Source organism: Ictalurus punctatus, chromosome 8 (assembly GCF_001660625.3).
Source record: "Ictalurus punctatus breed USDA103 chromosome 8, Coco_2.0, whole genome shotgun sequence".
In the NCBI taxonomy this organism is placed as follows: domain Eukaryota; kingdom Metazoa; phylum Chordata; class Actinopteri; order Siluriformes; family Ictaluridae; genus Ictalurus; species Ictalurus punctatus.
Genome location: NC_030423.2, coordinates 4,091,534 through 4,104,640, shown reverse-complemented (window position 1 = coordinate 4,104,640; position 13,107 = coordinate 4,091,534). Strand labels below are relative to the sequence as shown.

Genomic DNA, 13,107 nt, shown 5'->3' with positions numbered 1-13,107 from the left:
TTTGTTGTGTTGTGTTTGCAATTGTTTGATATACATGAGAGCAGAGTATTTTTGCGAAAGTTTTGAAGAAAAGATCAAAAGGTGGAACAATAAAGACAATTACAGACTTCTTTGGGCATATTTACCAAGGGTGCCAATGTTAGTGCAGGGCACTGTATATAACTGAAAGATGAATTACTCTAGCACATGGCCAGCGAGCCGCCCTCCAAATACACTCTGATATTAACCTCTGTAAGCAGCAACCCATCACAGCCTGTGGTGGAGTGCAGAAGGAATGTGCTCTCTCTCTCCTCCCCATGACCTCCAACACACTGGACTGATGATGTGCTCGATATCAGCTAAGCACTGGATGGGAAGTGCACTCGCTTTGACAAAGGAGAAATACAGCGTGTCAGGGTGATATCTGATTGGCAGATCTCCAAAAACCTGAAAACATTCACTGGGTTTTCACTGGCGAAACGCTGCCTAATAACAATTCACGTCCTTCAGTTTACAGACTCCATCTCCAATTCTCTAGTGGCTCCTTCTTTCACTCCTTTCCAAGGCTTGCCTTCTGCTCCTATGATGAATTCCTGTCAATTCCAGACACTGAAAGTTTAATGCCCAACTTGGAGGGAATAGATTTGAGAGGACTAAAAAAAGGCACTTAGAGATAAAGAGGATGGCAATTTCAAAAAGAAAGGGTGAGCCAAAGTTCACAACACTGCTCAGGAACACAACAAGCAGTGCTCCTGTTTTTTCTATTTATTTATTTATTTATTTTTCTTTTTTGAATGCTAGCAGAAAGATTGACGTTATGTGACACATTAAGACCTGCGATGTGCTATTAGTTACTATAGCAGCGAGCCAGCCTGAGCTAGTATAAAAATGAACTGCGTCTCATGATTCCATAAAACTAATGCTCCGATAAGGATCTAAATTTAATAACTGAATAAACCCTTGACAATTTTCCGACTGAGCCTGTTTTAAGATGCTATGTTTTTGGAAGGAGGAGTGCACTAGAAAACAGTGCTAAGTGGAGAGAAAAAAAATTGGGAGACAAATTGGCCTACACCATTTCTATCTTCCTTTTTCAGCTGCCTTGAAACCAGTCCTTGGCATTTCTATGGGGACTAGCGACAAAAGCTATTTGGAGGCTAGTCCTTTAGCGAAGAGATATACTGGGCCAGTATATGAGCAGCAGGGGGAACTGAATGGGAACTTCCTGGCCAAGCTGTGTCTTGCATTTCAAGTCAAAATGAATGAGGCGCCAGTGCTGAACGCAAAGCTCCTGCCAGGACTGGGTTTGCAACACATTTAACAGAGCTGTTCCATATAAATCGGAGTGGACATCCGAATTCTTTTTTTCTTCTGTATTGCTTACAGCTTCTCTGGCCCTGCAGGTCCATGCATAGACAAACATACGCAACCTCACTTACTGCTTTCCTCTACAGCTGGATAGAAACCTTGCAATTCCATGCCATGTTATTGCTCAGCCTAGCAGGTAGTGGCATTTTCATCACACTGGCAATCTGTAGTGATCTGCTGCAGGATGACAATTATTTTTCTGCTCCGACCGCATCGTGCGGTTTTTTAAGCCCCTGACATTCACAGTGGTTTCTAAAGAAAGGCCCCCCCCCACAGCCTTCGTACAGATCGCTATGAAAATCTGATCTGCGGTCCGATGCTGCCAAATTCCCCTCTCTCAAACGATGCGAGAAATGATAATAAACATAAATTCTTAAATAATTTTGTGAGCAATTTCGTGTCAGTCCCCACTTGAAACGAGAGGAATAGCTGCCTGGAGAGATTTCTGCAAAATACATGCTTATGTAGCAAATCTCGAGTAAGCAAATGAGAAAAGAATTACTGCAAGTGCAATAATTTCACCTTGCATTTGAAGCAGTGTAGCTGTTGTAATTAACTTAAACGGATAAATAACTCTCAGGACAAGTGATCATGCGGAAAATGGGCTCGTATGCAGTGCTAAAGGATAGTTTTGAAACGTTTTAATGTACTCAAACTGACACTGGGACTTGCTCTGTAGTGCATTACAAAGATATTGTACTGAGCAAGAGAAATTCTGACAAGGGGCTTGACAAAATGTCTGTCATGAATTCTTCCTCGCAGCATGGCATGTTTCCCAGTACGACAAGCACTGCTCTTGTGTAAAAAAAAACTTTTGGGTTCATATCACATGCTTTTGCTTACTTTCCCATGTGTCTCGGACCCAGTCCTGATGTTGATTGATTACCCTAATGTGTTAGCCTGTTCTGTGTTAAAACCTTAATTAGTGTGTCTATGGGTGCGTCTCAGCCGGCTCCCTAGTTCAGTAGTCAGGGCGCTGATCAGGTCATTTTAAGGGCTGTGTCAATTGCAGAATCCTTCCAGTGCACTGAATCGTTCCCCTCCCGAAAAAAAATAAAATAAATAAATAAATAAATCCCACAATGCACCGCGAAAACCAGGGCGCATCGATGCTCACTAAGCTTCCTTACTGAAAATGATAACTTCGTCTACAATTGTAAGTAGCTCGTTATCGTTCTAGTAGCTCTCACGTGATTACTTACGTTAGCGATTTTTTCAACTTGATTTAATGTTCTATAAACGGTTTGTTTGAGTCTAACGACTTTTAATTGTTTAAAAACTCCACCGGCTACAGTAGCCTGCGATCCTGCTTGAAGTACCATGACAGAAACAGGTGTGATTAAGCTGACAGAAAGATATCAAGCCTGCGTGTTGTTGATAAATGCCAGTGCCAGTACGTAGTCGTAGTCAGCTCAGCGGAAATCGAGTCAGCAGTGTCCCAATGTGTAGTCGGCCAGGGTCCTAACCAGTGCCCGCACTCATGTACTGATTCACCACCTAGGGAGCTGATTAAGATATAACCCCCCACCTCAGTATCCCCTGCCATTTCACTGTCTCAGTGCGAAGCCTTAACATACATTTTTGCTTTAGTTTAAGTCGTTTTCTCAATTTTTATTTTTTTTTTACTCTTGCAAGTGTGTTGTCTTATCATCCATTACCCTTTGTGCTATTGCCCACCTGTATTCTGACCCCTGCTATGGACTTTCAGATTCTGCTGATTTTATGCACTTTCTTCACTAACCACACAACCGACACACGCATAAAGAACACGACAAACGTTAAGGATTCATCATAATCACGCCTCCTGAGCTTTCGGCCCCATATCTGACGAGCAGGGTGGCAAACATCGCTGTGTGCAGAGCTGAACGTTACAAGAAGGAAGTGATTAGATGAACTTCAGTGCGGTTTGTTCACTGCAAAACCTATCATTACTGCTGTGATTGTACTCGAGCAAAGTGCAGATTGCAGGTTTTTTTTTTTTTTTCCCTCTTGTTCGTTTTCAACTTAAACAAGCGATATTTTTAACATCAGGTTTTTGCCACTTTGTTTTCTTTGTGAGTCTCTGGGACCGAGTGGATTGACAGACACCGAGGATTCGAAAGGGCGATCAACGGGCTTGCAGAGCTGATGAGTTATCGTTGCTTGGCAACAGTTCCTGCTGGTTTTACATCATGCTAATTTCTAAGAATTTACATGAGATTACAGGTTCGTGTGCAGAAACCAATAAAGCACTTCTTTCGGTGGATGAAAAAGATGAGGGTCTACAGGATAAAAACAATAATGTTAATCACTACCTTGTTTGCGATACATCATGATTTTGATGCCTTTTCACTGACCGGTCATTATAATAAACAATATACTTTGATTATCATTTATCATTTATTTTAATTTATAAATTACCAAGCAAACAGCATACATTATTTGTGATGTCCTTCTGGTAACAATTTCATGTTATTATCTCAATAGCTCTGATAACGCTTTTTAATTGCAGTCAAAAAAAATAAAATAAATTATGTTCTACGCATGGTAATTTAATTTGACTTAAAATGTCTAATTTCTCTAGATCTGCTACATGAAGCGAATTATTATTTGGCAGCAAAAAAAGCTGCCATGTCCCTGACTCACCAAAATAAAAGAATCAATCAAAACCATTAAATCTTTCATGTAATCAAATTTTTTTATGGTCCATAAAACCCTGCGTTTGCTCCCAAATATTTAATTAGTCACCACAAAAAGTAGATTAAAAAGAAAAAGATTTTAATTTCAGTTACAGCAATATTTTTTTTAGCTTCTTTTTTTCTTTTTCTTTTCTTTTTTTTTTTTTTTTTTTTTTTTCCAAATCTACAACAAGGCAAAGATTTATTAACACTTTTTACCAAAGGCCAAAAAAATTAATTTCCAATTGTTTTGAAGTGTCCGTGTTCAGCATTGAAATGATTTGAGATGTCACACTCCACGGTAGTGGTTAATAACTCATATGAAAGTAGACACTCAGGGCTTTAAGAATGTGCCGTGATTCATAAAAATCTCTTCTTTTTTTTTTTTTTACTTAGACTAGTAAGGATAATTTTTTTGTGTGTGTGTGTGGCAGTTGTATATGGTGTTTTACTATCAGAAAAATCTTTAGTTGTGCGTTCTGTATGAAAAAAAAAAACCCAACAACATTAGTTGTGCTTTCTATCTCTGTACCAATGTTATTGTGGAGAGGTGAGAACTGTTTGCCCAGCAGGGTGCTCACAACCCTCTTTATTCCCATAACCCTGCTCACCAGCAGCTAAACACAGAGGCCCTGTTTACACTAGTGCGTTTTAAAACAGTGTTTTACAATGAAAGCGATCCTCGTCCGCATTGGCGTTTCCGCTGTGTTTCAGAAACGATCTCCGTCCACACTACACGATACGCATGTCACATGACCATTCAAGCACACTGGGCATGCGCGTACACGTGTAAACAGGAAGGTGCTTTATGACATTGGTTGCAGATTATTCTAATCATAGCTTGCCTAGTTTTCTGTATTATAAAATACAGAAATTAAACTGCACAGTGGCTGACAAACGAATGACAACAAAGCCGGCAAAGCTTGCGATTCAGTCTCCGTATTGCTGTGTATATGATCAAGGTAGCATTATGGTCATATGGTAGGAGCTTGACGAATCAGGGTAGGATACGCAATGATCCAGAAGACCCAATCAGGGGGCGAATGTGGGCGAAGCCACACCTTCGTTTTCAAAAGTCTTTGCTTTGGTCTGTTTACACTGAAACGCGAGCCCGGAGTTTTTCAAACTAAAACGGTCCTAAGTCTCCGTTTTCGAGGGTGGAAAACGCCGGAGTAGTGTAGACGACAGCAAAAGCTATGCGTTTTGAAACGAAAACGCACTCGTGTAAACAAGACCAGAGTCATCATGCTCTACATACAGAAACCCAACAGTGTCCTGACTAATCTTGGTAGCAGCCTTGGCGTCTTATAATAGACACGGTGATAAAATAATTCACTTGTTATTAACCCATTGAAAACGTCCAATAAATCGATTTCCATTCCAGCGGTGGAATGGATCACCAGTGCACTTGCGAGAACGGGTTAAGATTATGATTTGAGGGCAAAAACACCTCCAGGTTGAAATCTTAATCTTCCGAGATACAAATGTGTAAAAGTTGAAACAAAAAAGATCGATCGGTTGCAGGGCTGTATCTTATCTTCCTTACGCAAGTTCCTATTTTATCTCTTTTGGTAACTGCTTGATCAGTAATGTCTCACTAGTCGGCTTAAATAGGCTTTCAGAAGTAACACACTGGGATATTTCCTTACCTATCTCACATTTACTGTACCTTCCTATGCAGTTGTGTGTTAATGTCTGGATTGCAATGGCAGTGAAAAACATCAGATATTCCTTCATTCTATTTTCTCCACCACTGTTTCCGACACACCTATAGACCAATCGGTTACTATTCCTGCTTAGCTGCCTGTTATTATCCAAGTACACCAAATCCTTTCTACTTACCATTTATCAGAGTATCACTCTCATCCAGTCATGCCATGATGCTTAACTTTTTTTGAATTTTTTTTATTCAACTGCAGTCTGTATAGTTAAATAAATACACGATTTGCTTTATGCATTTATGCAACATTGGCACTGGGTTTGAGGGTGCTTTCACACATGCAGTGTTTAGCCTATTTGAATTAAAATCTGGTTCGATTCATGTTTTCCCCCTTCATGCACCATGTTCAGGCATCGGTCCAGGAGTATCTCAGTGTGGTGATCTCAGCCCGGATCCAAATGAACTCTAGCACAGTTCGATTGCAGTGAGAAAGCGATTTGCCCCAACTGAAGGAATTGAATTAAACATGCTGTGTATTTTATGTTGCAGCTGTTTTTTGTTTGTTTGTTTGTTTGTTTGTTTGTTTTTTTGTAGGTGTGAATTGCTAAACTGAGCTACAATTGAATCAAAGGGCAGAGCTGTAGCGCTGCAGAAATGCTATGCGTTCTGGATGCGTTTCTGTATATATTCTAGACAAATGAAGAAAAAGAGAAAATACACAGTGGACACGAGACACAAAATCTTTTAAGATAGTTATTTAAATGATTTTTTTTTTTTTTGTAATTCAGTCAGAGTCGGCTCTATTCTCTCCGTGCTTTTTATGATCTGTACATGCACTTGGAAAAGGCTTGTTTACAGTTTTCAACCACCACATTCTGACCAATATGGCTGACCAACAAACCAAAAATATACATATCAAACTCAGAAAACAGATTACAGGTGCGAGTCCTAAGATTCTGATTGTGAACCCGTCCAAATATAAGCTTGAGGGTAAGTCAGGACATTGTCCCTGCTCATTATTGAACGAGATACAGAGGATCACATTTAGATTAGAGGGAAAGGAAATCTACGTAGAGAAAATCTCTCCGGTGATTGTTTTCTCTAATGATCCTCTAATCATTTGCAGTTTGCAGTTCTAAGTCTTCTCGAGTAATAACTTTCCTTAAAATGTTCTAATTGGCCTTTTTTTTTCAATGCTCATTTGCAGCTGACATCTTATCAATACATTTTCATTTCTTCCCCAACACTTTAATAAGCCATTTCGAAATTTCCGTGACTCAATCAACAGGGATTTTCAGTGTTCCATTCAGCCTGGCTCACGTCTATGTGTATGCTTTCTTAAACACACTTTTATGACATTTTCTATGGCTTTAATTGAGACAATGTAAATAATTTTCTACAGAAAGTCTCAACACTGAACTGAGATTGCATGTTTGTTAAATGTTAGGCAATAGTCATTTGAGAATAATCGTGGAGAATGCAATCACATCCTTTTTCACCCAAGTGATTTGGTTCGCTGTTCGACTTTGCACTTCAAAGAAACCTATTTGGAATCATTTAACATTTACTGCCGGGCACCTTGGGGTAGCCATGTCAGATTTTATTACTCAAATATATCAAAAGTAAACACTGATCCATAATGCAGATAATTATGCCAAATAGATAAAAATGAACAAACTTTATTTTCTTTAACAGACGATTCTTTAGAAGTTTCAGAGCCCTGAGGCTTGTCTATGCAAGTTAAAGGGAACAACACTGCTCAGAAATTCTGCCACGAACACATCACTCTCTCATAATTATTCCAACTTTCAAATTGCTGATTGAGAGGTCTGCACCGATCCCTTTAATGTGACAATTAATCAGCTGTGGTGTTACACACGCACTGTCACTCGCAGATGAATCCCTTTAATAAACTGAATTCAGAGGGCTGGGAGTTTACATTTTAGTCATCATTTACACTTATACTGGCACTTTGCTGGGATTTAAAGTCATCTACAATAACATCTGTATCTTGTAATACCATGTAAATATTTCACGTAACAAGATAAATGAACAGCGGTGATCGCTGCTGTATCAAATCAAAGAAAAACGAATTTCTTTCGAAAATACTTAGTTATCATCTGCAGCTGAACTGCTATTGGAAGTGCAGCAGAAGCATCTTTCTATTTCTACAAAAGAAAATACATCAGTATACTCTAACAATCTTATTGTGTTTCATGTCAGTAAAAATATGTCAGTATTAATTTTCAGTTCTTCCATTTTCCGGCACGCGTAGGGTTCTTTAGAGTGCAATATAGAAGAACAATATTTTGGTTTCCCAAATAACTTGTTTTTAATTGAGAATTCTTTAATCATTCTGTTACAGAGAACTAAAAATCTGACTATAAATATTGCCATCACGTGGGGTAGATACGATTATTCGGTTTATATCTTGCAGCAACAAAAAAAGTGTCTACAAATTCATGGCCTGAAATGTTCTTTAGAAAACCAAACAAGTAGAACTTCACACCAGTGGAGTTGACATGGACGCCTCCACTACCAACAATAAATTTTGACCTTGTTGTTACTAATTTGTATGCCTAAAACTTCAAACGTGGAAGAAGCTATTGAAGAAAAATCAATTTCAGACATTTGACCGTGACCCTGTTTGGACCAGTTCTAAAACAGGTTCATCTGCTGGTTACAATGATAATTCCGTATAAATCCTACAAACATTCACCCGCTCGTTCTTGAGATATCACACTAACTAGAATCTAGGGTGGACAAATGCACAGACAGATGGACACACTGAGAACCTGAAACCATAATGCCTGCACCGCATGTTAGCCTAATAATAATAATAATAATAATAATAATAATAATAATAATAATAATAAAAAGAATATTTAGGGTCAATTTAATGAGTTTGAAACAGAGTGAAATTGATACTTTTAGTTCATTTGCTATTTGGTTCATTTTGTGTCACATCCAGTTTGTCTGTCTAAATACCCAGAACACATTGCACATCTACAGTGCTGCAGCTTTGTCCTGCATCCTGTGGCTCGCAACCCAAAATATACAGCATGTTTGGTTCACTTCCTGCAGTTAGATCTATTCAAGGTCAAAACACTTTCTCATTGCAATTACACTCAAGTTCACTTGGAACTGGACTGAGATCACCTCACTCAGACAGTCTCTGCCAAAAAGGAAAATGCACCAAGTTTAGATTCAAACAGATTACATACTGAATATGTACTGGCAGCTGGATTTTATAAGTGTTTGTCAAACAGAAAGGCTTGACCTGGCTATATAAATGGAAAACATGGCTACACAAGGAAAGGAGTTACACAAGCTGACATTAGATCTGAGCTGAAATCTCTGTGGGTTCCTAATATATTTATAATTGGAGTTCTTGCATGTGGCTGATCTAATTCAGTCAGTCATTTTCATGGCTCTTGCTTGTAAAAAAAAAAGAAAGAAAGAAAGAAAGAAAGAAAAAAAAAGCAATGGTAATGAAAGCCAATACGATTTTTTTTTTGTCACTGTACTGTTAAAATGATGAGGCCTATCTCTTTTAGTAGTAGTAGTTTTTAATAATAAAAAAAATAAATAAAACATTTTATATATATATTCTAGGTACAAACATCTCCTTGCATGCATCTCCCCTTATTTTTGCTGAAAACATCAACACAAAGAAGAAAGAATTAATGAATTCTCTAGTCATGTGTCATGCTAATATACGAGTCGCCGGTTAATACATAGGTATAGCTAATAAACTGGGAACTCGGATCCTTATTTACTAAAGATTTGTATGTAAAAACATGATATAACTTCATAACACCTACCAAAAACTTGAAAACGGATGTATTACGTAAAGGATTGAGCGTTTTAAAAATAGCATATCTTTAGAAATACAAAGCAGTGTCTATGCACATCTATTCGCAGATACAATGTGATTTACAGGGCCTAAAAGTCACTTGGAGAATGGCAACTGTACGAGCAAATTAATAAGACCAAAGGGCAGGTATTAAATTTGTATAAGCCAGTTTTTGCAATTTGAAGACAAAAAAAAAAAAGTTTCCAGAAATAATGCTTCACTCAGTATCTCAAAATAATGAGAAAGTTTGATTCTCAGAACAATGGCTGAAAATTACCAAGGTTTTCTATTCGATATTCAAGGCATGTTTTCACAACATCACCTCTGATACCAAAATGATTTAAAGAGAGTCTGTGAAAAGTTTCTCATTCACACAAATCTTTTGTTGTTCAATGCCTTTGTGTTCAGTTGTTCGATCTTTATTATACCTGACACTTAATTATACTGTACATGTGTGGAAGTTGCCACAGCTGCTGTGAACAAATAGCACACGCAAAAGCCTCATTTCATTATTGTTTCCTCCTCCAGCTTTGAAAAAGATGTGAATTCCTCACTAACTGAATGTACATTTTAACAAACTATTCAAACAAACATCATCTACGTTAAAATGACAAAGCACACTTATACCACAAACTTTACATTCGTTTGATCATCATGCCACTACAGGATATATCTACTGCTCAGACATAATCTACCTCTAAATAAATTCTAGTCCAGTGTGTTTTACGCTGATTTGGAGTATAACATCATTTAGTAATTTGACACGAGGACCCATTAATTAACACAGACTATGATGAGTATTATGGTTGGTTAGTACACTGATTTTTCCACAACAATTGTAATGCACAATATAATGCTTCAGTATTCCATATGTCATACATTAGTATTCTCAGAAACATATAATTACCATCAAGGAACTTGGAGCATCAAAATTCAACTGATTATTAGTGCAAAATTGTGTAAATCAACAGAAATAAGTGAGCAACACCTACTAATTATGGACTCTAACATTATATATATATATATATATATATATATATATATATATATATATATATATATATATATATATATATACTCTACACTCACTGGATGTCACACATTGTGAATCATTCTGCTTCTTTTTCATATATAACATTGTAAACATACAGACATAATTCATCTGCACTCCAATTTCCATGTTGCCCATTCCAATTAGTGCTCTGACTCCGGAGATGATGGAGTTCTGGCGCTGACTTTAGAGAGGACGTACCAGTCGCTCTCTTCTCTTTTTCGCTCCCCCGTGATGGCTTGCTTACATACCTCCTTTTCTACATATTTTCTTGTTGGGTTTTCTGGCACATTCCTTGGATATTCTTTTGACTGTGAAATGAATAAAAGACTACAAAATAACAAAAGTCTCTGGAAGAAAATTGGGAGGACACATGCATCAAATTGTTTCAGACCACTATCTCCCTTCCTCCCGTCAATATCAACCACAAGAACAATAAAAGAGGTGTTGAGAAAGTTCACTGGGGTGTTTTATTTTTAGGTACGTGATCTAAAAATGCTGGAACAGTTGTACTGCAGGTTGGGACACAGGAAGCCTTGTTTCACATGCACTTCTATATAAGACCCGTTACAACCATGAAGTCGACTGAGCCTTTCATGTTTGCATTGGCGTTATCATTGTATCATTGGAGTTATGTAAAAAATAGAAAAATGCTGGTGTTACAAAGCAGAAAATATATCGTTTTTGTAGATCTGACCAAAATTTATGAAAAAAACGTGGCGTGTATTTAAAGTCCATTTCAATATACATATTTATTTTGACTATTTCTTTAATTTAGGAAATGGACCTCGAATTTTTTCATATGGAATTTTAGTATGTGTGGAAGACCATATTGTTTTGACAGTTTTTCATGTGAAGTTTATCACCTTGAACACGATCGTAGTATCCAGGTGCCACACTTATCTTTTAATATTGCGGAAAATAGGTCGTAAATACAGAATTAAGGCAGCAGGAACGGGGGAAAAGATAGTAATGGGTCTTACATGGCTAGGACTGATGCTACAGGCCTCTTGTGTTCCTGCATTTTATTTATTTTTTTTACCAACCCTACAAAGGATCAATGTACATCAAGAAGGCTGATCTCTAAACTCTAATCCCCCAGAACAGTCAAGACAGTGAGGAGAGGGAGGTACACCAAGATCATTAATTCCAATCTTTATATCCGATTATAATCTGAGGTTTTTTTTTTTTTTTTTTTTTTTTCTCTTTTTTTCATGATTGATTACATTCTTTGGCTTTATCTTGAAAGACACAAAAGAGGAACCCATTAACAGTGGCATGGAAGGGAAGAGCTGATGAAATGACATCATGGGAGATCAAGTCAAGATGTAGTAACACGGTGGACAGACACAGCATGCACCAGACAATTCATGCTTCAAACACAATACAGAGGGTGACAAAGAAGGAAGAGAGAAGTTAAAAGAATTCTTTTCCTGTATACCCAACACACTCACCATCTTCGGTTGGTACATATATGTTGAGGTACAAACAATCCTCATTTTGCTCCTGTATATACGTGGCGACTATATCCAAGTTAAAAGTGAACCAGATGGGCATCATGATCTCAGGCACGGCATTGTGGATGTTTTGTGGGCATACGGGCGCAAAGTGTGTGGCATTCTTAATGCCTGACCATGACGAGGGTGGCTCAGGGGGCAGGAACCGCTTCTCAGCCACGGGTGGTGCAGCATAAGGCACGCCCAAGTACTGGTCCACGGGGCCCAGGATCTCGCTGGGAAGTGGAACACGCATACCGCGTAGCTTCCCGTAATGTGTGTTCACTGTGGGGTAGTAGCTCTGCGCCCGTGCCAATGCCAAAACTGAACAAAATAACCATATCCACAGCCCGGTGGCATGGCATCCAGGCCAGACCACTGAAAGTCGATTCCTCTGCGCTGTTGGCCACATGGTCTGTGAGAACACAAAGATGCCGACTAACAATTTCCCTCAGCACGTGCCTCCGTCCTTCAAGCCCTCGACTCGTATTCTTGTCATCGAGGGGCTAGGTGGCTTAAAAAATGTATTAAAAAAAAAAAAAAACACACACGTTCTTTATTCCTGTTCAGAACTGGGTGTTTATTCGCTGTCTAGTCCTTGTGTCAAATCTTCTGTCCTGCATGTAGGAAAAAGAGGAAAGGAATTAATGATAATTGCCAGAGAGTTAAGTACTCCCATTTGTATTTCTTTCTCCCTTTACTACATTGTCTCACTTTTATGGACTCGGCATGTGATTTGTAGTGCCACTATAAACCAACACTGTGGTCTAATGACGCCAATCTGGACGAATCAGAGACGGCATACCTGAAGATTACGGGTGTTCTGCAATACCACTATCAGTATTTATAAGAATAATAATTAACTTTATTTTTTATAGCGCATTTAAAAGTAGCCTTTCAAGGCACTTTACACGATCATAAAAACAAGCATAAATAAGTCAAAAAAAAACAGCAATCAAATAAAGAATAACTTATAGTAAATATGTTTTAAGATATTTTTTATCTGTTTATTGCTCCAAATATCAGTATATATATCTGTA

General features: G+C 38.1%; 1 protein-coding gene across 2 annotated transcripts in view; it reads right to left on the bottom strand.

The window, feature by feature from the left end:
• The window catches only part of nlgn3a (neuroligin 3a), a 167,960-nt gene that overhangs the window by 112,712 nt on the left and 42,141 nt on the right, over positions 1–13,107 (bottom strand). The window contains exons 2-3 of one of the 2 annotated variants that reach the window (XM_047157069.2): positions 12,026–12,684; positions 10,823–10,882 (exon numbers count right to left, since the gene is read on the bottom strand). In XM_047157069.2, the coding sequence (XP_047013025.1) occupies positions 10,823–10,882; positions 12,026–12,479 (514 nt within the window). In that variant the 5' untranslated portion in view covers positions 12,480–12,684. The remainder of the gene's footprint in view (positions 1–10,822; positions 10,883–12,025; positions 12,685–13,107) is intronic. The other variant, XM_017475248.3, reaches the window with a different exon arrangement.